Source organism: Cupressus sempervirens, chromosome 2 (genome assembly GCF_028749045.1).
Source record: "Cupressus sempervirens isolate cs-2001-9-10 chromosome 2, ASM2874904v1, whole genome shotgun sequence".
In the NCBI taxonomy this organism is placed as follows: Eukaryota; Viridiplantae; Streptophyta; class Pinopsida; order Cupressales; family Cupressaceae; genus Cupressus; species Cupressus sempervirens.
The window spans coordinates 4656470-4684193 of NC_143119.1; the positions used below are offsets into that span (position 1 = coordinate 4656470).

Here is a 27724-nt window from a genome sequence, read left to right on the forward strand (position 1 = left end):
CATTTTTTAGAAATTAAAAGAAAATGGTTAAGTTACTCAAAAAAAAGGAATATAAATAGTTTTGGGTGTAGTAAATTAAATTTTAAACGTTTTTTTGATGTATTTAAGATATTATACTAGTTAGGTTATACAAAATGGACTTTTAACAATTATATATTAAAGGAAACTAAACACAAATATGAAATTAACCTAAATAAGTTAAATATCAACCCTAAATCCAATCAACATAGCCATACAAGTTATTGTTCAAATTTTATAAATTGTATTTGCAATATGATATTTATTAGTTGAATTATTAAGAATATTTCTTAAGTTAATTTTTAAATTTTTTTTATTTCATAAAATAATATAGATAAAAGTAGTTTCTTGAAAAAAATAATATTATTTTGAATAATATTGTAAATAACATGTATTTTGAGTTATTTTAAAACTAAATTAAAATAATTTTAAGAATGGAACAATCAAAATGACATAAAACTTTTTGATTTAGAAGCTAGTATTTATTATGAAATCGTATTATTAGCTAGTGCATGGAAATTTTGATGTGACATAAAATCTATTGAAAAAGGTGAAAAGTGTGGCATATCTTATCTACATTTAAATATTTTATCATCACTTGTGAATTTGAAAAGTGGTGATAAAATATTTAAATGTAGATGATTAGCTCTAGATTCCATAAAGAGAATGTTAGAAATAAGTTAGAGTAAAATTATTTTTGAATTTTAATGCACACATTAAATTACACACTATCTAATTATGATAAAATAATAATTATTGAAAATAATCTTTTAAATGTTTTAGAATATCCTCACTTGCCACAATCTAAAATAAAATATTTTAAAAAATCTTATCTTTATGAAAATAATAAAATACAATTAAATATCTTTTAAACTTAGAATACTATTTATACAACAATAAGACGATTTTCATACCAATTAAAATAAAACTTACCTTAAATCCATAAACAGTAATAATAAATTTGGAATTGTAATTCATTTTAATTGATTATGTTGTTCCAGTTGACTGCTGCCCTAGATTGAAAAGACCAATTTGCTCAAAACTGTTCATCACTATCTCTAATATGATGGCAGGCGAGATTAGCCACCTCTTTATCTTATTCATATTTTATCACAAGAGCCCAAAAAGGAAGAACAAAATAATCTGCAATCCCACATGTTTATAAATGCTGAAGTATCGCATGATTTTGGGTTTGAAAACAAAAGAAAGTGAAGACCAAATAACACTGGAAGAGATGGAAAACGTCATATCTTATATAGGAGTGGCATATTTATGCAAAGCATTTTGTATGGAGATAATTAATTACGTTGTAAAGAACATGAACATTAAAAGTTGAGATGAATTGACAGAAAGAAGACTTGCTAAAGGCTAGCCAACTGAAGCATATTCATGGGGTAAACTCGCTGAAGATCACCACTCAATATAGCGTTGGCAATAACAACATTGGCAGCTTCCGTTGGATGATAAGCATCCCAAAACACACTTTTCCTTCTATCTTCACAATACTCCATGAAAGGAAGGCAAGATAAAATACCACCAAAACGTCCTCCAACACCACAGCATGCATCTTTAGAATTTGTAAAGCCTTCATAACCACAACCAATCAATTCATCAAATACAATACAACATGATTATATTTCTTGATATTTGTGAGATCAATATATTGAATAACAAGTTAGCTTACCATATTTATAAGGATGGGCAACAATGTCAGATAGGATAGTGAAGGTATCAGCATGGATTATGAACAAATCAGACAAATTTTGATTGAGTTGGGTGATCATCTCCCTTGTTCTATCATTGAAATCCTTCACAAGGAGGTTGGGACCCAATGCACATTCATTACCAGACTCCACAAGTATTGAACGTAGGAATGGAGTGCATCCAATGGGTCCAATCCCAGCCACAGCTATCTTTCTTGCCCCCATCTCATAAAGTTTCTAGCAAAAACATAATTCTATTTGTTTGAGTCCATTTTATAATATAAGTTTTTTTCAATGAATATGTGGATCAGATTCTATTGTTTTTATAAGAATTCCAATATTCACATGAAAAGAAAGAAAGAAAGGATATAAGATTATGTCTCAAAAAAGAAAGAATGGGTATAAGATTATGTCTCAAAATTTCAAACAAGTAAAAATTTACCGTTATATGATGGTTTAAGGTTTGGACCAAACGATCCCTGAAACTCTTTGCCTTGGATTGATAGTAGAAATGATCAAAGCTAAGTGGGAACAAATAGTTGTTAAGGTAGTCATTGGAACCAGCAGATATAATGAATAACGAATCGGAAATCAAGTCATTGGTTTTGTTCTCTCCCAACATGTTGATCAATTGAGATTTAGTTTCCCCAAAGAAGAGGATTTGTTGTTGCAGGGTCACCCTTCCTATCTGCATCAACAACCAAGAATGTCCAATTGTTATATTGATCATAATACAAGATTCTTGCAGAGTTTATTAGACAAAATTCTGTACCTTGTTTTAATATTATTTGTACAATGAGTTTATCTTAAATATTACATTCTAAATTTTGATTTGTTAATGTAGATTACATGAAATCACAGTAACAGATGGGTTTTAATAGAAAAATTAATGTAATTTTAGATGAGCCACTAAAACAAATTAAAACTTCAAATACTCTATTCAAACCTAATCAACTATTTTAGTTTATAAAATAATTACTTATTTGTTTAATGGATGATATAATCCATATATACATTTCACTTAAACAATACATTCTTATTCGATGGACAAACAAGACTTTGGTGTTATGTCAAACTCTAGCTACTCTTTTACCACCTATAAATAATCCTTAAAGTCCTGCCATATTTATACCATCTTACTAACTATGGATCATTCTTTAATCCCTGTGATATTTATAATATCTAAGAATTATTGTAATAATTCAAGCCTTGTGAAGCATTGCAGTGAGTTTCATGATGTGGGATACATACCATGGATATGTTGGTCAAAAGAATATTGTTGAGCAAGGCATTAGTGATATCATTGGGAAGGAAACCATAAAAGAAGTTGCCCGTTTCCTCTAAAATACCAGTTAAAGCAGAAGCATAGTTAACTCCTTGCAGAATGGCATTTCCAGTAGAATTAGGTGCAAGGTAGGGTGGTGGAGATTGTGTCAGCCCCATTTCTTCAGCTGTCAACAAAAGTACACAAAGCTATAACACTCATTTTGGGAAACCCAATGTCAAAACACTGATTAAAAACTAATATTCAATCTAATGCAAAAACTGAAAGGAAATATATACCCAAATCAGAAAAGAAAAGAAAAAACAGATAGAATTGAGCATTACCAACAATGTCACCAATATTTCTGCCATTGGAGAAACGCCCTGTGGGAGTGGAGTTGAAATCAATACCATAAGGCAAGAAGTTGGCCTTAATGAGGCTTATAATATGATTATTGTTGCCATTATCTAGAAGAGAATCTCCAAAGATGAACATGGCAGGGAAACCATAATTGGGTGTGGATGAATTTGCAAGAAAAGTAGAGCTTGCAAATTTGCTAACTAGAAGAAAAATAAGCAAGGAGATGGTAATTGTATTAAACAACTTCATGTTGATTTACTTACTAATGAGAAAAACAGGCGTTTGAAGTGAAAAGTAATAGATAAAAACAGCTGTGGATGCTCTCCTTTATATAGAGACTTGTTATTAAGTTAATCATGGAAATAACTTAAAAAGCAACCAGCTTCTGTCTACTCAGTCAGAGTTCTTCAAGTATGTTACATGTTGGGAAAGGAATATCTTACATTTACTGAAGTAACTGAATTGCTGATGTATTTCTAGGTTAGTTTCTAATTTATTCAGAAGGAACTGAGTTACTGATGCAGTGGTATTCAGGGACTTTCCTTGAAAATGTTTCCTCGATCATTAATCTTGATTTTTAAACCAAAGACTTGTTATTATAAAGATAATGAGTATTCGAAGTTTATATAAAATCAAATCAAACCTAGATTATATTGGTAAAATTATCTTTGATTCTTTCAAGAAAAAATTAAACTTTTAATCATTATGAATATGAAAATTTGAATTCAGCGTTATTTAGAAATTTGTAACACAAACTTTTGTCATCTTTTGAATGTCCAATAAAATCAACCACAAAAGGTGTTATACGATCATAGGTGTAGTATATCCTTTCCAGTTGCTGGTCTTTTTATTATACGTTTAGGAACATTAACGATGCATTCTTTAAAACAAGAGTGATGAAAATTTAAATTATAGTTTAAGTTGTTGGATAAAAGACAGATGGTGCTAGGAGAGATGAAAGGTCTTCTTGGTTTTCTTGCTACATTTAGAGGATTTGTGATATTTCTTTTTTCTGTTTTTTCTTTTAGGTTGTGATTTTAGTATATTTTATTTAAGCGTTTATCATCTTTGTGTTTATATATGATGTTTTTTTGACTTGGTTGTTCTTAAGTCTTTTGGGTCACTTTCAAAGAGGGGAAGTGAAAGACCAAAGTAAGATCTGCTATTGCAAGTATGCCATATTGTCTTAGAGAATAGTTCGAATGTGTGTAACCATTTCAAAAATTTCTTCAAAAATGGAGAATCATAATAGGGCATTTTAGACAAGGTAACACCTTGCTCCACCTTGGAATTATTCCCCATAATGATTAAATTCTAAATCTTGTTGAGAATGAATAAAATAGGCTAAACAATGTAGGAATTTCCTTTATTTGAAGACTTCAAGTAGTCATATAGGTTTTGTTGTGATTGGGGCATTAATGGTTTACAGAAATTGGAGTTTGGATGTGAATATGTATATGATGGCCTATTAATCATTATTTCTAAATTTTTCCTTTACAAAAATGCAATGGAAAAGGATGGTTCTATGTTTTTAACAAGCTCTTAGTATCTTATTTTATGTCCTTTATTTGATATTATTTTGAGAAATTTGGTTTATTACGAGTCATTCTGACCATTTCCACAATAGGAGAGGTGGGATACAAATGTAAGGTCATTTTGTTATAGGGCTTCTATATCATATTGAAGTGATTAGAAAAGGTCCAACCATGACAATGGTGAAAAATCTTATAAGCTCATACAAACAACTAAAGCAAATGGATCACACAATGAAAAATACAACAAAAGGGGAAAAAAGCACTCAGAGAATTGCCTTACTGGCTTTATTTAAAAATGTTTTTTTTGCAATGCCTCATTTTTATACATCATCACTATCTAAAAATTATTTTGAACTTCTATACAAATTATCATCTCCATGTTTCTCTTTACCACATCTTTTAATATCACATCACTTGACATTCAAAAGTAGTCTAAATATAATATATTGATATGTATAGTTTTAGTATACACACCAACATATTGATTTTTCTATAACTTAGTATAAATCAACTGCTATATATTGTTGCAAATACTAATTTAACATTCTTGGTAATGCTTTCAAGAAAAATTCAAGTCCTAGAATATAAACAATGATGCCCTATTACATCACTAAGAACCAAAGTCTGTATAGAGTAAGAAACAAAAATGATTTTACTTTATGATCAACTCACATTAAGAATTAAATCAAGATAGCTCATATATACTGCTTATTATCTATGAACTAAAAATGAACTAATTCCTTCATAATTGTTATGTAGCTTCTCTTAAAAAAAAAGAAATTGTAATAAAAACTACAATTTGATCATTAGACCCAAGCTTGGGTTAAGATAAAAATGATTTGTAGTTTTCATCTCGAATAAAATGACGAAGAAGTTTAACTTAATCAAATAAGTTTTTCTTACATAAATGAATATAAATGAATCAAACTCCAATTAGATATATACATATGCACACATAATGTTGTAACAAAAAAAGATTTAAAATTTATTGTTAACAAAACTAAGAAGGATCAAAACTAAAAATATAGTTTGACAACATTAAAAGATAAACTAGAGCTCAACCCATTAATGGCATACATACAAAAGCCACACAAAAAAACAACTATTAAGACCAAAAGCCTAAAGAGGGTTACAAATTTATCATGATATTATTTTAAATCCAACCCAAATAGCCAGAGGTAATGTGGTTTTTATTGCACAAGAATATCAACTTTTCAATGTCTAATAAAACCACTAGACTTATAAAATCAACAATAGGTAGGTGGTCACTTGTTATGAATGTCGAGGGGAACATGAACCATCTGCCAACAATCTCCCCCTCAACATTATCTAAGGGGATTCAAACCTATAAAGAGCTTTGATACCACTTGTTACAAATGTTGTTTTCATTGCACCAAAAGGTTAATATATCATGACTAATACAACCACTAGACTTATTCAATCAAGAGGAGGTGGTTATTCCATTGTCACAAAGCTTGGTAGGAGTGCTAACCATTTGTTAAAAAAATGTACTAAGATAAGGGACTCAAAAGATGCCACTTAACCTTTTGGTTCCAAAAAATCATATGATATGCACTCGATATAGCATACACCATATGATTTAGTATGTTATTTTCCATGCACCAAATATAGTATCTCTTAACAAATAAAAAACTTTTAATAAAAACTACTATTTGCTCATTATACCCAAGCTTGGGTGAAGAGAATTATGATTTGCAGTTTGCAACCAAAACAAAATGATGAAATTTTAACTTAACCAAATAAGTTTTTCTTATAATAACTAAACATAAATGAATCAAACTCCATTTAGGTATACAATTACACATAATGTTGTAACAAAAAAAGATTTATGACAATGTTAAAAGATAAACTAGAGCTCAACCTATTAATGGCATGCATACAAAAGCCACAAAAAAATTACAACTATTAAGACCAAAAGCCTAAAGAGTGTTACAAAAAACATGATATTATTTTACATCCAACCCAAATAGGATGTAATATGGTTTTTATTGCACCAGAATTTCAACTTTTCAATGTCCAATAAAACCACTAGACTTAAATAGAATAAAAAATAGGTAGTTGGTTCCTTGTTATGAACCTCAAGGGGAACATTGACCATTTTCCAACAATCGCCCTTTCAACATTATTTGAGGGGATTCAAACCTATAAAAAAACTTTGATACCACTTGTTCCAAGTGTTATTGTCATTGTACCAAAAGGTTAATATATCAATGAATGATACAACTGCTAGAATTATTCAATCAAGAGGAGGTGATTAGTCCCTTGTTATAAAGCTCGATAGGAGTGCTAACCATTTGTCAAAAAATTGCACTAAGATAAAGGATTGAAAGATGCCACTTAACTTTATGGTTCCAAAAAATCATATGATATGCACCCTATATGGCATGCACCATATGGTTTAGCATGTTATTTTCCATTTGCCAAATATAGCATATGAAAATGTAGTACACATAAAATATGACGCAAACCAAATATGGTGTATATAATACTCCATATATTGTGTAATTCATATAGAATGCCAAGAAAATGTAATATTTATGTCCATCAATAGTTCTTAATATATTGTTTGTGCCATACTCTCTCTCTCTCTCTCTCTCTCTCTCTCTCTCTCTCTCTCTCTCTCTCTCTCTCTCTCTCACACACACACACACACACACACAAAAACAAACAAACACATGATCCTAATATTCATAAATGTATCATAAGACCCCTTACGATCACATATAATTGCTTAGGATCTCTTACAAAACATCTTGATGTATCCTAGAAGTCCTAGGATCTATTAATGTATGATAAAGGATCCTTATGGGTCATAAGTGATCCTAAGATCTCTTACTATGCCTTACCATACATTAATGTATTTGTGGAGTCATATGATACATTAATATAACCTAGTTTTAAGTAGCTTTATTGGTTCTAAGAGATCCTAGAACCACTTATATAGTGCACATGATATGTAAATTATGGAACAATGTGAGATATTAAATATGAAACATTATGTAGTATTCTGACATATATATGGTTGTGTAGGGGGGAAAGAAATCAACTATCCCATACAAGGATGAAGGGTGAAAACCAATATTCACCTCCTAATGTAAGCCTGATTTAATATGAGGTAAAGTTTCAAATTTTAACCTAATGGAAAAGGATGAATTGTTTGGACTTACTTCTCCTTTACCTCCACATATAACATCTTTTATGTAGGTAGATATAACATGTAAATCTAAATGTAAGGAAATGGAAATATATATTGAAATAGAAAAGGAAAGAAGACTCACCTTGGAAAATATAAACCTATAAATGGGATTTCAAATGATGTCAGAAATGATCAAAACTCACAACCTAATTGCAAGTTCTACAAAACCCAGAAATAATTCAGCTCTAGGTCAAAGTTGAAATGGAGGGTCAAGGTTAAAATAGAGGGAAGTATGGGTCACACTATGTCACTAGACTTTTGTGTTTGATTGCGAAATAATTTCTGAATCTATGATATACTAAGAAAACATTATTTGAATCCATGCTCTATTTTTCCTTCCAAGATCTATAACTTGCAAAAAATTTGGGTTTTGTTTTGTTGATAGGAGGTTTTCCTTGGTCAAACCCAAGTTTAGGAATTAACCTTGAAATTATTGGAAAATAGAGAATTCTAGCAAGTAGTAGAAGTAGATCTAACAAGAAGTGATGTAAATCTATGAATATGGTCTTGAATTTAGAATGCAATCAAGTATGTTGATGCATTAAAAAACTAGAGGAAATGAAATTAAAGTAAATCAAAAACAATATTAATGAATGGAATTGAATTTTGCCTTAGGAGAAATGAATTTGGATCATGGAGGGATGAATGCAGATAATATAAAATGGGGTCCCAAATGTATGAAGGGTTATCTTGAATGTTAATAATGTTATGGAGGCTTTTCATAAACTTCTTCAATTGCTTGAATACTTGAATTATTCTTGAAAACTTTATTGCATGCCTTGAATGCTTAAAGAATGCTTGAGTTCTTGTGCATGAGAATGATAGATAAAAGGATGGATCAATTGAGGATATGATGGATAGAAAAATGAGGAAAATGGATGTGCTTATAAAGGATTTGGAATAAAATTTCTCCCATTCACTTAGAATGCAATAAATAAAATCCTCAAATCAGTGCCGACTCAAGGGTTGAGAAGGGGGCCCAAAAATGGATCTTGATCAAGGATACACTTTTTCATCAATAATACACTTCATCGTTGATTATGCACTACATCATCAATAATGCACTATGTCCCTAACTCACGAGGATCTAGAAACACCCAAAATTCCCTCAAGGTCCCATAATAGATCATGATTTTGTGAAGTCAAGCGTTGATCTTGAGAAAATCTTATTTCATTGTAGAAAAGAGGTTTTGAGTGGTTGGAAGAGGAGAAAGGGAAGACCCAAGTGGATAGGTCATATCTCAAATTTTGTGTCATGAAATATGAATATTAAGGAGGATCTATTAGGTCCTATCCTAATTTTGTCTAGGAGAAATGAGAACGAATAAGAAGAAATAGATAAAACAAGTTAAATTTGTAATTTATGATGAAATTGGATTAAATGGGTGCTAAACTATCATTAAATTTAATTGCTTCCAATTTAAGATACTACAGTGGCACGTGCCACATATGACATGTGCCTTATTTACTACATTAAGAAATATTGTTTGTATTTAGGAGTACTAAGTGAAGGTGAATCAATACAAATAGGTAGCTTACTAATTGAAGTACTAGTCCAATAAGCATTAACAACAACTTTCAAAATATAAAGTAGATAGTTCCGGTGCAATGCCATAAATGTAAACAACATTAAACATCCAAAAGACTCTCACATATGACATTATGATTTTTATACATGAAAATATTTTCTAGAGAGAGAAAAACATAGTGGATATGATACCCACAAGTCCTTCAATTCAGTAAAAAGGTTTTCCATTTTAGGACCGACAAATAGCCTTTCTAAGGGTTCACCCTATTAGGAGTGATAGGGACATTATTACAATTAAAATTAGATATGTTAGGATCAACATCACTAGAGGATTTAAAATTCCTCCTAAGATTCCACTTTGTTAAAAGATTTATAGAAATAAACCTTTTAATGTCCACCTAGTTAAAGGATTTCCCTTACCGCACAACTATTAGGAAATAACAAGTTAAGCGATCTAGATGTAGCACTCCTTTCCTATCATATCAAATCTATTCTTTGTACTCAAACTTATCTCTCTTCTCAATATTTTTTCTCTACTTCAATCTCAACCCTAGCATACTGTTGACCAATTTCATCCAACAATATCACAACCTCCTACTCTACAACTAAGAACAATTCTTTATAATACCTTCACTTTTTAGACACCTAATCTTTACCATCCATGCTAATTCCATCCTTGGAATTCTTTCAGCATGTTCATGTTAATATCAAATTAGTTTTGATATATGAGTGGCAATATACTTAAGTCATTTACTTAGTTCATGGAAAATGAGTAATACATGCTAAGCATAATTTGTTAGATAGTATATGTCAAGTGACAGATATTTAGTATGTGCCAAGTAACTAGTAAGTGTCAAGTCACTCAAGTGTCAAGAAGATAGTATGCACCAAGTAACTAGTAAGTGTCAAGTCACTCAAGTGTCAAGAAGATAGTATGTGCCAAGCTATTTAGATGCTGAGTGATCATTGGAATCCCAGACTCACAACATTGAAGTTGTAGTTGATGCTGAACATTAGGCATTTTAAGTATTGAGTAAGACAGTTTTGACATAGTTGTTTGTAATGGTACAAACTTCTATATAAACCATTTTTGAGCTGATTTAAGGATTTATTTGTGATCTTAGATGATAAGAATGAATATTTATTGTGAATCCCTATGAATTACATGTAACGAATTAGAAAAAGGGAAGGATTAAATGACAATATGGGTGAATTGGAATCATTGATTCATACCTAACACTAAGTCACCTAGGTCTTCTCAAGGAGGAAAAACCCTAAACTTTTTATGAATTCTTAAGGAGAATCCAAGAGAAGTTTGCATGTGCAAATAGAGCATTCATGGTGACTAAGAAGTTGTGATTTGAGATACATAGCAGAATTAGTTAGAGGAGATCAGAGGAAAGGAATTAGAAGATACATTTGATCAGAAATGATGAAGTACACATAAGGAAAGAGGTGATCTTGCATCAAGCAATAGAGTGCTAACCAAAGGATCATTACTGAGACATTCTAATAGGTGAATCAATTAAATCTCTTAATAGAGGAGTCTTAATAGGCCATTGTAAATCATTTAATCGGGTGCTTACTTCAGTGTAAGTCAATTTTTTTTTACACTAGGAACACTTCTAATAATTGTTGAAATCCTTTAACAGGGTAAGATCTAACAATCTTGTAAGCCTTTAACAACGAAAACCTTTCAAAGGGTAGATCTTGTTTATGATCAAAACATTGTAACCTTCATTGGATACACTTTATTACTGCAGTAGTGGAGATTTATGGGAGTCATCTCCACCCTAGTTTTACCTTCTCCTTAGAGGGTTTTGGGTAACCAAATATCTTGTGTCACACATATGTTAAATGTTTTTACTTTCATGCTCTAGGCTTCTATGCCTAATTTGGTATTTAAATTTATATGCATAGATTGTGAGATGGATGTGTGGTGACTGATTTTAAGGTTGAAGTTTTAAGTTTTGATTCACCCCCCCATCCCTCAAAGTTTACTTATATTTCCAACAATTGATAATAGAGCGTAGTTCTCTGAAAATAAATCTTTGCAACTTTGAGGAAAGATCTTAGAGATGGAAGTCTTCAAGTTGGGAAAGACTATTGAGAACCAGAAGATTGAAACACAACTTGCCCTATATCATTTTAACGAAGCAAGAAATGAGTTAAAGTGATCACTGAAGAGAAGGAATGAAATAGCTATTGAAGAGAATGACACACACTACCAAAAGATTGACACTACTTAATTATTTGTAGATGGATACACAACTGAATTTGATGCAATAGTTACAGATATGATGGAAATAATGGAGCTCTAACTGAAGAGGTCAGAAATCTCAAGAGAGAAGAAGAAGTCCAATAAGTATTTCTATGTGAGGTGACTGGGAAGAAAAAGAAAGCTGAAGAGGATAAAGTCATGATTGAAGATGACAAAAGAATACTAACCAACAGACTAGAAGAGAAAATATTAGAGATGAATAGGATTTCTCACATGTAATTAGAAACATTGAATCAAATGGTGGTTGCAAATCATGAACTAAATGGAAAAGATATTGAGATCACAATACTAAAGCTAAAAAATGAACAACTAAGAAATGATCTGAAAAGAGAAAAAGAGTTTGTTGAAAGCTTCTACAAACCTAGTGAAGCCATCAAGTACTTTGAGCAATTGATGAGATCTCCTAGATACAATTGTGATACTACTAGATTGGGTTTCACTAGTACTGAAGAAGGAGAATAATCCAAAAGTGGTGAAGAATGAAGTAACAAAGGTAAGAACTCCAAACCTACTTGTCATAATTGTGGTAAGATAGGTCATACTACTAATGTTTGTAGGAGAAAGACTACAAATTAGAATCCTAAGAAGAAGTTCATGTGTCATTTCCACAAATGCAACAAACAAGGACATCAAGCACATGAATGTAGAACAAAGACCATAAGAACACAAAGATTTGAAGGATATTACTATCACTTTCATAAGTATGAACATCAAGCATATGAGTGTAGATCCTAGCCTAAATAGTCATCAAACAAGAAGGAAAATGTAAAACACAATGGCAACTCTTATAATTGGGATTATAATAGTTATCCCTATTGTCAAGAGTATGGAAATGTTGCTAAATATTGCACAAGAACACATTTTAGAAGTGACTGTAGAAGATGGTTGAATCAAACCACATGTTTTAGTTGTTTAAAGACTAGTCACATAAGAAGGAATTGTCCCACAAGATCAACAGAACTGAGAAGTGAGTTCAACAAACAAAGGAAAGGTAGATGTTGAGAATGTCGGAGATGAGATGATAAAGACATGAAAGAGAAAGGAAGATTGGAGCACATCAAGTTCAGATGGAATCACTACACCCAATGGGTCAACTGATCACACCACCTCCAATTAAGAAATCAAGAGGTATGTGTGGGACTAATATTTAAAAGATATACTATACATCAATTCCAAGGATTTAGTTCAAAAAAGATTATATTTGCATGGAGAAAGATAAAAAATGTTGTTAAGAATATATAAGAAATCTTTAAGTTTTGTCAATTTTCATGTTACTGCTAAGCATGAAAATTTCACTATGGTTTTCAAGTGAAATATTAGTTGATGCTGAGCTATCACAAGGTGATAGTGTTGACCAAATTCGTAGTGGTTTTTGAGCCTGAGAAACATCATGGAAGCTGAATGTGCTGAAATTTCTATTGAAGTTGAGCTTACAACTGTGTAAGCACTGAACATTAAATGTGAGGTTTTAAGGTCTATATGATCAATTTCTACTCATTTGACATCATTTGAATTTGAAGAAGATAATTAAGAGATAAAGAAAAATTGAAGGGGTCATTCCAAGCATTTACAAATAGGATTCAATAGTTTCTTGATACCATGTTAGTAGATTTACAAAGGTATTTATCATGTGCCAAGCAACACACTTTTAATTTTTACAAACCCTAGTTTTTGTAATGGTGTCTAGTTCTTTAGCTGCTAAGGTTAAATAAGGTAAATAAGTTTTCATTGTATAATTAATAAGCACTAAGATCAAACAACCAAAAATTAGAGCTATTCCTAATATTGCTTATAAGAAAGATCCATTAGGTGCATTATCGATGATACCACCACAAGTTTTGATGATTTAAGATGTGAGATATTTCTACACATGTAAGGTGGGTGGCATAGGAGACACGAATATTAGAGAAAACTATGGGAAACTATGTGAAAATAAAATATTGAAAGATGAATTCAAGAATATAGAGAGAAAAGGGTTAACCAATGCCCTAGATTTCCCCAATATCTTCAAAATATAATGGATAAAGATAGTTTTGAGTAGAATTCATGATAATTCTATATGGTTAGAGAATGGATAGGTGAAGACCACAAAGAATATTGTACATATAGTAATAGTATTTCCAACCCTAGACCAACCTAAAACCAAGAGGAGTGAAGCAAAATAAGTTATTGAGAAGAATATAGGGGCAGTGTGGAACAAAAGAGGAATGAAAATTGACACTATCTTAGATCCCCTTATTGCTTTTCTAGTAAGAATTATAGCACACAAATTCTATCAATCCAATAGGCTCAATAGCATACCTTGTATTTCTATTGATGTAGGCTACAAGATAGTTAAGAAGGATCATACTTATGATCTTGTTGAGTTGTAGTTGCAACAATTGAAAAAAAAATTGGAAGCAATAATAAAGACCAAGAGTGCAAAATGAAAATTTGGTTAATTCTTGTATGTACAAAATACATTCTCTACTTTTGGTAAAGTTGCATGAAAAAAAATAGATCCATTGCAGTGTAAATAGGTGAATTTATAAAGCAACTTGGAGAGAATTTTTAGTATGTAATGACTAGCTACTTTGAAGATTTTAAGTAGGAAATAAAGAAAAGATTGAGGACACAAGTTTCACTAGTTGAGAAATATTTAATTGATGTTTCCTTTCTACTTGATACTAATTTCACATCTATTCAAGCTGTTGTTACAAGGGTAAGATGGTTAAGGCCATTATGATATGCGATAAATGTGGATGAAGCCTCTGCAACAATTAAAACCTTGCTTGTAGAAGATGTAGATCCTAAGGCTATTGCCTTTGGAAATTATGATGTGGCTAAATCTAAAATTATAATGGATTTAAAGACCACCTCAATTATGAGAAAGAAGAATAAAATGGTCAAGAAACTCAAGGAGAAATTTGGTGAAGGAGCAAAAGAAGAAGAAGATGATGATGATGAAGAAAGTGAAGATGTACCAGCTCAAGCACCATTGTCCATTACTTAAGCTCAAGGGGCAGATTAAGGAGAAGAGGTAGAAATTGAAGAAGGTACTGAGGGAGAAGAAGCTAGTGAAGAACCTACAACCATTGAAAATAAGAAAAGAAATGTTAAGACTCCAATAGTGAGAAAGAAAAAGAAGGTTACAAAACACACACTGTAGACACCTAAAAAACCTTTAGAAAATAAAGTATTTTTATTTTCTGAAAAATTCCCGATGACATCATCATTTATTAATTAATTAATTATTTAATTAATTAATTAATTAATTTTTATGCCATTAAATCCCTTTATCTTAATTAAAAATATTTAATTAAGAAATCCCTCCCAAAAATGTTTAAATCTTATTTAAACATTATTTCCTTATTTATTAATTATTTAATTAATAAATTGACCAAAAATCCTAAAATAAATAAAAAATTTATTTTTTGCCCAAAACTTGGCCAATTTCCTTATGACCAATAACCTCTTCCAAAATCTTCTAATCCTTCTTTAATTTTAATTAAAGGCTAATCCCATCATTTCCTACCCCTAATCCCAACTCAAAATATTTAATTAAGATTAAATATTAATCCTCATGTTTATTAAAAAAGTTTTAATAAATATCTCCTCAACCCAAACCCTTGAAATAAATAAAACTTTATTTATTTCCTAAAAATCTAATTTATCCTCATCCTAAGAAGTTCTAGACTCTTCTAGAAAGTCTTCATCCTCATCCTAGGAAATTCTAGACTATTCTAGAAAGTCTTTATCCTCATCCAAAATCTAGACTCTTTTAGAAGATGTCTTTAAACCTAATCCTAATCCCCTCCTAACCTTGTCACATTCCCTAAACATGGGTTAAAACTTACTAACCCAAGCCAAAGTTAACAAATATCTCTTCCTTCACCCACCCTCATTAAATGCCATCCACTTGCCTATCTTTAAGCTAATCCTAAACCATCCTAATCCATCCTCTAATCATTTGCACAAGCCTAAACAAGCTTAGAACCTTCCTAATCAAGTCCAAGTCGAATTTGCTCTCATCACCCTCAAAATATCTCAACCATAAAACTTTATGAAGTCCACTAGGTCATAAATGACTCTTACAAGCCCTTTTATTGCTCTTACAAGTCATTATGAGGGTCTTTATGAAGATTTTATCTCTTGAGCCTCTTTTGTTGACTCATCCTTCCCCTTTCCTCCATCCTCTCACCATGTGACATGTGTCACTCCTTGATTGGCTATAAGGAAGCACAATCCATGTGCTCTCCTCTCATGCAATCTGAGCCCTCCATAAGCTTTTTCCCATCCTTGCATCTTAGCCCTCAAACCCTCAAGCCCTTTTCCTATTTAAGGAATCCTCTCCCAAGCCATTTTAACACAATCCATGAAGTAAAGTTATAATGCTATTTTGAGAGCCAAATCCATTCTAAAGCCATCTATCCACACCAAAAATCCACAATCATCCATTGAAGCCTTTGGAAGCATATTGAGCATACATCCTATCTATTTAGACAAAGCTACTCAACAAGAGAGCTTCTCATTGAGAGAGCCCATTAATGGCTCATATTTTCAATTGAGAGCTCATCTTAGTCTATCTTGAAGTTTATGAATTTTGTTTAGTTTGTAGAAGCTTTATTTAAATTTGGTTTCTATTAGCATACTAACATTTTCTCATATACATTTTGGTACGCCCGGTGGGACCCCGCATGGGTCATCTTCATTAGCTTTTTTAGTCAAGTTTTGTATGTCATTTGCTGATTTTGGCTAATTTTGCTTATTTTTGTGATTGGTAGGATTGTATAAATTGGTTTTGTAGGTCCACATGAGCATGAAGAAGACAAAGGAACTCATACTCTATCTCATAGTATTTGCATATTTTTCAAGCTTATAGGTGGACAAAGCACTTGGAATTCTTCTTCCTCTTCTTGTCTATATTCTTCTTATTCCATCTACTTCTTCTTCTTCTTCTTGTGGGAGATCTTGGCCACTTTTTTTTTTTTTTAAGGAAGCAAAATCATACATGCTTCTTTTCAGTGCTTAAAATGAACCCCCAAATCATACTTAAATCCATTAAAAAATTAAAAATTTGCAAAAAAGAAAAAATATTTTAACAAGTGAAACTAAACCAATCTAATTATTTGCATCCTTGCAACATCAAGGTTTTAGATGCATTCATGCAAAGTTAGGAACACTTCATTTTTGGGAATTTAAAAAGAACTTCAAGTTTCCATTTCAAAAGGTTCAAAATCAACACTAAGTGCACACTAAAATCTAAATCAAACTCAAAGCATCAATCAAGGATAAAATGAACCTCATTTGCAAATATGTTAAAGTTCTTTTAAAAATCTCATGAAAACTAAGAGTCCTAAATGGTGCCAAAATTGTCCTAAAAAGCTTTGTTATTTGTTCCAAATAAATGTCTTGTTGCAAAATCTTGAATGTTTCTTTGGTTTTTTATGCATCAAAACAATCTAGGAATATAATTTTTGGACTTAAAACATGCAAACTAGAACACAAAATCTTGAATGAAAAGCAAAGTCCAAAGAGTCATTTTCACTTTTGAGTCCAAAAACAATCTTGAATGATCTAAGGTTAAAACAAAGCACTTCAAAGTTCTTAAAACAACACACAAAATCTCAATCTTGAATGCTCAAAGGAAAAAACTTGAATGTTTAATCACTTGTCTTTGAATGCATGTTGCTAAAATCACTCTTGAGTGCCATGGATTAAAATCAAAGTTTTTTTTTTTTATGAATGCATGATTAAAACAACAAATCCAATCTTGAATGCCATAGATCAAATAATCATCTTTTGGAGCATAAAAAGAATCTACATTTTTGTAATCTTTTAAGTTATAAAAACAAATAAAAATGCTTTGAGTGAGTTTGTCGTTGGACTCACCCTCTTTAATCACCCATCAATTTAACCATTGGTTGCAATCTCAGTGCCATCTATGGGGATGGTCCACCTAAGAGGGTGTTAAGTGCTCCACGCAAATCAAACTCCACTCACTTGGGTTTTTAGTGGTTTTTCTAAGTTAGAAAATTCCTTGAATGCACATTAATCTCGCTCACACTTCATTTGGGCATAAAAATTGGACAAATCTTGACGTGGAGGGCCTCCAGGCACATGCTTGAAATTGAATCTCACACACCTTTGTTTTGGGCTTAAAATAAACTCACACTCAATCTTGAGTGCCTTAAAGAAAAATCAATCGATACTTGACGTGGAGGGCCTCCGAGCGCACGGGTTTACCTTCTTGTTGACCCTAACTCTTCTTATTGTTCGCATTCTTCGATCAATTTTATTTTTTTTGACGCTTCAAAGTTGGAATAAACATTGTATCTTAAACATGAGTGCTTGCAAAGTCTAGATCAGAAAACTTAAGCGTCAGTTGGTAAAAGAACAAGCGCGTGTTTTAGCCCAAGATCATCCAAGTCTTCTCTCTCCTTGTCGTCTTTCGAGGCCATCTTGGGTGCATAAGATTAGGATCCAAAATCTTGTCTTAGATTTTTAGGAGGCCTGCTTGGGGATTTCATCACCCCTTGGGACGACCTCAACTCTAGCGTTTCGATGGAGTATAAAGATCGGGAGGTGAATCCAAAGACACCTCTCTTGGGATCAAAATTTTGTCATTCGGGCTAAGCCTCAAGGAACTTTATACCCTTGAGAAGTGAAAGAGGAGAAGTGGGTTACCGCTCCTCTCGGCTGTGTGACATCTTTTTGGTTTCATCTACGGATTTGGGCCTCACGTACCTTGCGTATATCGAGGACTCCCTAGCTATAACAAATTTCATCCTTGTAGAAAGCTTCCTAGGATGTTGGTGTGTTTGACGTGCTTGATCAAAACTTTTGTCTTCTTATTTGTTCATAGCTTTTGAATGAATGTTTGCCAACTTTGTTCAAAATTCCAAAAAAGCAAAAATCTCCCAGCTCAAGGCATACTTAGCGTAGTCACTGCCTCATCAGAAAATTATCCAAGCTCCCCCGCTGCAACCAAATCTATCTAGTTCCTTGCTTTAGAACAATCCCAAATCCAAAGTCCATCCAAATCATCCCCCTAGCTAGCTAGAAACCCAATCCAAAATCACCCAAGCCTTTAAAGAGTTGTTGTCACTTTGCTAGATTTTGCTATCCAATCAATCCAACCAATCCACCAGCCTCACCAAGGTTATCCCTCTAACAGAGCATTGTCTAGGGTAATCTAGCTTTGTCACTTGCATCCCTCATCACCTTGAGCTAAAGGTTGGGATCCACAAGTGGTCAATCTCATGTCATGCCCATAGGATCATTAGTCTATCCTCAAGTTGACACAACCACCACCAAATCTAGCGCATAGGAAAGCAAAACTCTCACCTTTTGACAACATGCCCTTGAAGTCTTCCATCCACAAGAAAGCCAAAAATCTCCAGCCAATCCTCCTTAGGTCTGTCGTGCAGCTTTGACTCTCCCTAGGAAATCTTTCATCAGCCAATCCAAAATCTGTGCTTAATCCAAATCCAACCATGAGCTTCCGTGTTCATCCATATGCAAGACCCCATCCCCATCAAACTCATCATCAAAGCATGAAGTACCAATCCTATCATGATGTGTTTGGTCGCATTGTCCTTGCTCCTGCCACCTCCTATTCCAATGATGATGAAAATCTTGTTGACTATGACGGGTATATTGAAAGCCTTAGAAACATTCCCCCAAGCATCCCCCAAAATCCAAGAGTTATTCCAAACTATCTAGTCATGCCATCCGATATTCTAGCTTCCCCTCCATCACCCCATCAACCAAGCTTCCAATCTTCCACCCCCATCACACTAGCTATTCCTGTCAATCCACCTCCACCTTCGACACATGAGTCTCCAAGAAATCTCCTAGAGGAAATACAAGACAAGTCGCCTCCAACAGTCGATAAGCCATGTCATCTAATCCAACCATGTGAAGTAGTCAGTGATGAAGCTTCCCCATCTATAATATCACCTCCATCTCCCATAGCTATCATCCCCATACCATCCATCAAATTGCTTAAAATCCTTCCAATTCTCGCAAGCATCAAAATCCCACCACCTGTCAAATCCCTCCAAATCCTATCCACATCATCTCCAAGCATTTCCCAAATCTCTCGTAATGACCCTTATGCATCCATCTTCTACTCACCCATCTCCACTACTGAATCTCCCATCTATCCATCCGCTACCTTTGAAGAATCCATCCCTTCACCTCCTATCACACCATCCACTCCAAACCAATCCTATCAAGATCCTGCCCAAAAGCATGTTGACATCCCCCAAAGCATAAATGAAGATATCATCGTACCATGTCTTCCATCCATAGTGCAGTCACCATCTCCTCCATCTCCAAAACCTCAAGCCATATCTCCTCCACTACAAGATATCTTGTCATCCCACCAGCTACATCAAGATCCTATCCTTCCATCTCCCCCGCTCCATGCTTCCATCTTACCACCTATCCAAGCTATTCCACCATCTATAATCTACCCTCTTGGTTGACTTACATTCATCCACGGTGGCCCTCTCTTAGCAGAAGAATTAAGAACAGTATCTCCCCATTGCAATACACCTAATAAATCACTTCTACCATTTCCTGCAAGCAAAAAGTTTCCTCAGCTTGTTCAAATGCTCAATCGATGGCATTATCAAGGTCAAGGTTTAGGACCACAAGAGCAAGGAATCAGAGAGCCTATTATTGCAAAAAAAAATCTAGGATTTCATGGTCTTGGATATGTATCCAAAGGCTCACCATCTAAAGGTGTTGGTACACCACACCCCCAAACCAAGCCTATCTCCAAGCCCACCATGCCAGCCTCCCATCACTCCTTCAAGAAATCTTATGTCATCCCCCCTCCACCATCTTTGCAACCCAGAACAACCTACCATATCCCCCCTTCATCCGCTAAATCCATTTTGGGTCCCTATGTCCCAAAATCTACCATCCTCCATCCTCCTATTAGCCATCATAAAAATCCTATTCCATCCATTCCTATGCAAGATCAACAAAGGCACATATCAGGGCACATCATCCATCATCATCCCCCTACATGCTCTTTCATATCCTCTCCATCTCACAAAGCTTCTCCTAACCATCTTCCCAAAGCTTACCACAGCAATGTGAATGCCAACTTCAAAATGCATAAAGCTAAAAATCCACATCCTAGGCAATCATATGTCTATTCTAAAAGACATACTCCAAAAAGGCAAAATCCAATCAAAGAATGCAAAACAATGCAAAAGCCTATGAAAAGAAAATCCAAAACCATGTGGATCCCCAAGAAAAAAGTTGAAACCCAATGCATAATGGCATCCACCATTGCTAATCCCCCATCTAGTGACTCATGTCCCCCATCTACTAACTCCATCTTGGGTGCCTATATCCCCAAGCACGCTTCCACAAATCCTCCATCATGCTCGCATCTACCATCTATCCCCCATATGCTCTTTTCACACCCGTTCCAACATGTGCCAATGTTGCTCTTGCAAGCATCCCCATCTCATGCTCCTTTCCAGCATTTTCATCCCTCCATCTCCTACCATCAATCCCATCTAATCTGATCTATTGCATAAATCACACATCCGGTGTACCAACAGCTAGCAACAAAATTGAACATTCCAACAGCTAGTGAAAAATCCCAAAAAAGCCAAAATAGCTGAAGAAAGCCAAAATCATTCCAGCTAAGTCCAAAGTCAAAAAGTCAAAAAACTAAAGAAAAATAAAGCATCCACTGGTGAAAACTTGGCAATTCAAGCGCCTTGGACAAGTACCATGATGAAAACTTGGCAAACAAGCGTCATGCGTAATCCCACCATCCCTAGCTTAGCCTATCACCCTCATGCTTTTGGTCATCTCTTGACATCCAACTCCATCTTCCAATCTATCCACCTATCCTCCAGCTTCCATCTCACACCATCCACTAATCTTATGCAGCTTCAGCCAATCATCTCAGCTATCATCCATCTCCCTAACCCCTTCAGCTTTTTCCATCCTAGCTTCAATCCTATCACATCCATCATAAGACCTCCTTCCGCATGTTATCTTTTGATTGGGGGCACTATATTCCTTGGAGATCTTGACTTGTCCATCCTCCCTTGTCATTGGTATCTAGCTCTATGCTATCCTCATGCAAACCCAATGTCATCTCTTTATATCCATCATAATCCTAGCTATCTACCATCCTATCCAGCCATCTCATCCTGCTCCTCTAGCTATCCTTGGTCACAAAATCTCTCATCATCATTGGATGCATCCTGCCAAATCCATATCTTTTGTTATCACCCCACCCTTAGCTTTCGCATCTTGCACAACATCAAACCATCCCGCTATCCTATCATCCTGAGCTTTTGCCTGCTTGTAACTATCTTGGTTCGTTAGCTTGTACCATATCTTGATTAGCTCACTTGTAAATATCTTGGTCCATCAGCTTGTACATCCTCTTTAGCTTAGTACCATTGTATCTATCCAGCGTTCGTGTCAGTTCATCCTTGATCAGCATCTTGCACCCATCTCACATCTTGGTTAGCTATTCCAATGTATCCTTTAGCCAGATTTCCTGTCACCAAAGTGTTATCTTTCTTAGTTCAGCTTGCCAGACGCATCAATCATCCAAATCCACCAGCTTAGGTGCTCTCCGATAGGTCCTTGCAGGATATAGCTTTCCTCATGTCTGATCTTGGTCCGTTAGTACCTCGTCCTACCCATCTCGTTGGCAAACGGTTCTCTTTTGGATTTTCACTTTCTTTTGATTTGGGATCTTCCCTTTTGGGTCTTGAAGTATCTTTTCCAAGCAATCTCCTTGTTCCCTCCTCAAGGTTGCCACGATCTTCCATATCATGGTATGCTGCGAATGGGGCAATTAGAGCATAAGGTCTTGATCAAGTCTTTCGTTTGTTTTTCTTTTCTGCTTGTGGGTTCTCCAGTGTCATTTCCACGCTGCTTCCTCTAGGATTCATGTGTGATGCTGGGGCAATCCTTGCGTGTTTGTTTTGAGTTAGTTTGTCAGTCCTTTGGATGGTTGGTGAAAAGGCCTTGATGTTCTTGGTAACCTTGGAAATTAACCAATAGTCCTATAGCAAATCTAGTGCTCAACTACATGGTGGTACTTCTCTTTGAAGTATCCCCCCGCTCAAAAAGCTTCAATGGTTTTCCTTCATCTCCATTATCCCCCATCCATATCCAGCATCCGTCTCTCCTACCCTAGCTTATGCATCAGTATCTCTTTGAATCACTCATCATCTTAGCTTTAGGGATCCACAATCCTAGTCTTAGGGATCCACCAATCCAAATCAATCCACCAAGCCTCATCTTTCGAGATCCACAATCCTAGTCCTAGGGATCTCCGAAACCCATCTTCCACCAATCTGACTCTTTGAAATCCTGTTGCATTAGCTTTATAATCCCCTCATCCATCTCCCTATCCTGGATTCCTTTTTATAGCGCTCTGCTCCTTCATCCTCCATAATCCCTAAGATCTTAAGCCTGCTTCCTCTTGTGCCTCTGATTCTCCCTTTATCATTCTCTCATAGTAAGCGTTTGAGCTAACTAAACCTCTTCTCTTAATCCAATTTGAGTCTCCTTGCTCATCCCAGATTCTTGTATTTTTCAAGAAGCCACCAAGCCTCGCTTTCTCTCCCCGTTGCCTTCTTGAGGGGGCATCTCATAGTCCATTCTCTCCTCTTCTGCTCTAGCCTTGGGCATCTTATTTTCTTATCTTTGATGTCATGCCACTTGCGGCATCACATCAAAGAGGGGCAAAATGTAGACACCTAAAAAACCTTTAGAAAATAAAGTATTTTTATTTTCTGAAAAATTCCCGATGACATCATCATTTATTAATTAATTAATTATTTAATTAATTAATTAATTTTTATGCCATTAAATCCCTTTATCTTAATTAAAAATATTTAATTAAGAAATCCCTCCCAAAAATGTTTAAATCTTATTTAAACATTATTTCCTTATTTATTAATTATTTAATTAATAAATTGACCAAAAATCTTAAAATAAATAAAAAATTTATTTTTTGCCCAAAACTTGGCCAATTTCCTTATGAACAATAACCTCTTCCAAAATCTTCTAATCCTTCTTTAATTTTAATTAAAGGCTAATCCCATCATTTCCTACCCCTAATCCCAACTCAAAATATTTAATTAAGATTAAATATTAATCCTCATGTTTATTAAAAAAGTTTTAATAAATATCTCCTCAACCCAAACCCTTGAAATAAATAAAACTTTATTTATTTCCTAAAAATCTAATTTATCCTCATCCTAAGAAGTTCTAGACTCTTCTAGAAAGTCTTCATCCTCATCCTAGGAAATTCTAGACTATTCTAGAAAGTCTTTATCCTCATCCAAAATCTAGACTCTTCTAGAAGATGTCTTTAAACCTAATCCTAATCCCCTCCTAACCTTGTCACATTCCCTAAACATGGGTTAAAACTTACTAACCCAAGCCAAAGTTAACAAATATCTCTTCCTTCACCCACCCTCATTAAATGCCATCCACTTGCCTATCTTTAAGCTAATCCTAAACCATCCTAATCCATCCTCTAATCATTTGCACAAGCCTAAACAAGCTTAGAACCTTCCTAATCAAGTCCAAGTCGAATTTGCTCTCATCACCCTCAAAATATCTCAACCATAAAACTTTATGAAGTCCACTAGGTCATAAATGACTCTTACAAGCCCTTTTATTGCTCTTACAAGTCATTATGAGGGTCTTTATGAAGATTTTATCTCTTGAGCCTCTTTTGTTGACTCATCCTTCCCCTTTCCTCCATCCTCTCACCATGTGACATGTGTCACTCCTTGATTGGCTATAAGGAAGCACAATCCATGTGCTCTCCTCTCATGCAATCTGAGCCCTCCATAAGCTTTTTCCCATCCTTGCATCTTAGCCCTCAAACCCTCAAGCCCTTTGCCTATTTAAGGAATCCTCTCCCAAGCCATTTTAACACAATCCATGAAGTAAAGTTATAATGCTATTTTGAGAGCCAAATCCATTCTAAAGCCATCTATCCACACCAAAAATCCACAATCATCCATTGAAGCCTTTGGAAGCATATTGAGCATACATCCTATCTATTTAGACAAAGCTACTCAACAAGAGAGCTTCTCATTGAGAGAGCCCATTAATGGCTCATATTTTCAATTGAGAGCTCATCTTAGTCTATCTTGAAGTTTATGAATTTTGTTTAGTTTGTAGAAGCTTTATTTAAATTTGGTTTCTATTAGCATACTAACATTTTCTCATATACACACACATCCTAAGCCTAGAGTTCCTATTGCTAGAGTGAGCATAAGAGCTACTATTAAAGGGATCAAGAAAGAAAAAAACCAAAAGAAAAGAGATCTAGATTAGCTAGTAAAGAATAAGATTCTAAGAAGAAATAGAGGAGAAAGTATATAGATCCAACTAAGTCTAACAAAGAGAAGACAAAATTTGATGAGAAAAACCAATTCCAAGTGGCAAGTCGTAGTCCTTCCTTAGATTTAGACAATATATTTGAAAACATAAAGAATAATGCTGACTTATCTAGTTTCACACATATTGAATTCGATAAAATTGGAAAAATTGAGATGAATGAAGTAGAGAACTCAATCTATGTAATGATGGCAACATTCAAACAAACTTCGATTGAGATTGTCAACTCATTACCAAAAGACCTATATGATAGAGTTAAGCAAAAGTCACAATATTGTCTCAATATAGAAAGAAAAATTAGAGACTACACTTGCACAAGTGATGCCAAAATTAGATAGGGCATCAATAACAAAGGCAATAAAGAAGCATGTAGGGAAATTTGCACCTAAATACAGGGCATTCAACATATTGCAGAATAATATTGAGGATCTTGTATAGAAGATCACCTAGTTGTGGAAGTCATTATATGGTTTGACAACACCTAAGGAAATAGAGAAGATACCTATTAAGGTAGGTGAAGAAAAAGGTGAATAACAAAAGTAATTGAGGTTACCAAAAAAGACATTGAACAAAAAACAGTTGTGGAAATCATTAAAATAAACATAGACAAATAGGCAAGTTGAGTAGCAGATAGAATAGAGTGTATTAGGTACACTAGTGTCAAGTACCAATCTTCAACATGAGTTGAATAGAGACACTAACACTATAAAGATTAAGGTTATTTCTAATACTATCACTCAGAACATCAACTCCCTTATAGAGGAAGACTTGACGAAGATACTAATAGAATCCATTGCTTAGGCAAAACTTTGTGAAGATCCTATACTGGTAAGTGTTGATGATATTGAGAAGGTAAACAAGACATCTGTAGGGGAGAGAATTCAGACATAAGAGACATCTATAGCCCCTCTTAAATTCACCATAATACAAGCTACATTACCTATTGTAGTTTATCGAAGGAAGGAGACACCAACTTCTACTATCAGTATATTGGTACAAAGTACTCCAGTCTCAGTCAATGTAAAGGGAAAAGAAAATGAAAAGGATGAGACAAATGGAGAGAAAAAAGATGAAAATGGAGAGAATGAAGGAACACAACAAAAATAGGAAACGATGCTACTCCTACACCTACATCACAAGATCAAGGTGCAACTAAGAATGTAGAGAAAGCATAGGATAGGACTGGAGATCTAGGATTGATTACAATTCTGACAAGCAATTGACAATACAAATGCTGGTAACCTTGCCAGAAACTACTACTCCTCCAGGTCAAGATTTTCATAGTCCAAGTATTGAAGCTATGCATTTACAATCATCAAGGTTGAGTCCAAGCATATCCAAGGTAGATGAAGTTACATCATTTGGTGATGAGAACTTGGATAAAGTGATTGAGTTACCAAAGTTTGATCTTGAAACTGTCATTATTGAACAAATGGGCAAACTATAGGATGATCTTGCAAAGAAGAAGGAACACAAACTATTTGGAAGGGAGCTTAGGTAGAAGAAGGCATTACAATATATCAAGGAAATTTTTCTTGATGCATTCACCCTGCCAACACTAGGACACCAAGCCTATCATAGAGCATTTAACTAGCTTAGTTGAGAATGTTAATGACATAGACATGGATACAAAAGTGAAATTACTTGAATGGTCTAAAAGAAATTTTCAAAATAAGGTTGATGAAAATATATCAAGTGTTATTGCACTATCACAGGTTGAGTTAGCAACCAAAATTGACAACATGAAGAAGGTACTAGAGAACATTTTCTCTTTATACACCAAATTATGAAATTCAACACTTTTCACATAGGAAGTTAGGAACCACATAATAAATTTGAAGAGTCATACACAGTCAACTGGCATAACTCTACCAAAATCTCTAACCCAAAACAAGAAACATTTTAGGAATTTCCTGAACTCCTAGAGTCAATTAGTAGTGCTACATGCAAATTAAGCAAACATAAGGGCTAAATTGATTAGCATCCAATCTATCCTGAATCCACATATGGAAATATTGCACAAGGAAGTAGCCTCTATTGAAACACTCATGAAGAAAGATCTACATCTTTCTACTCATGAAGGCTTAGTACACCTTGTTGCTAAGCTGGATATCCAAATAAAATCATTAGAAGTATCTTGTGACAGTTGGGATGCTGCTTTGAAATTTTTTCTTGAGGTCCATAAAATTTTTTTGGACAAGCACACTCAAGTGTATAACCCTTTGACATAAGTGTCAAAATGGGGGAGAAATAAGACAAAAATAAGTATGGGGGAGATAATATTTTTGGGGGAGCTACTATTTTTGGGGGAGTCAATGACAAAAAATAGAGTACATAGATCAGCTTGTGCAAATCTACTTAGTGGGAGGAATAATTTTGGTTCAGACAAAGAACAACAAAATCAACTCAAGGGGAGTTAT

At 34.1% G+C, this 27724-nt stretch overlaps 1 protein-coding gene across 1 annotated transcript in view; it reads right to left on the bottom strand.

The window, feature by feature from the left end:
* Positions 1-1379: 1379 nt before the first annotated feature.
* Positions 1380-27724, bottom strand: part of LOC149570804 (GDSL esterase/lipase At4g16230-like) — a 34991-nt gene continuing 8646 nt past the window's right edge. Inside the window, exons 2-7 of the mRNA XM_089812334.1 lie at positions 5425-5479; positions 3330-3488; positions 2973-3172; positions 2164-2409; positions 1703-1958; positions 1380-1603 (exon numbers count right to left, since the gene is read on the bottom strand). Coding sequence (XP_089668460.1) covers positions 1380-1603; positions 1703-1958; positions 2164-2409; positions 2973-3172; positions 3330-3488; positions 5425-5479 — 1140 coding nt within the window. The remainder of the gene's footprint in view (positions 1604-1702; positions 1959-2163; positions 2410-2972; positions 3173-3329; positions 3489-5424; positions 5480-27724) is intronic.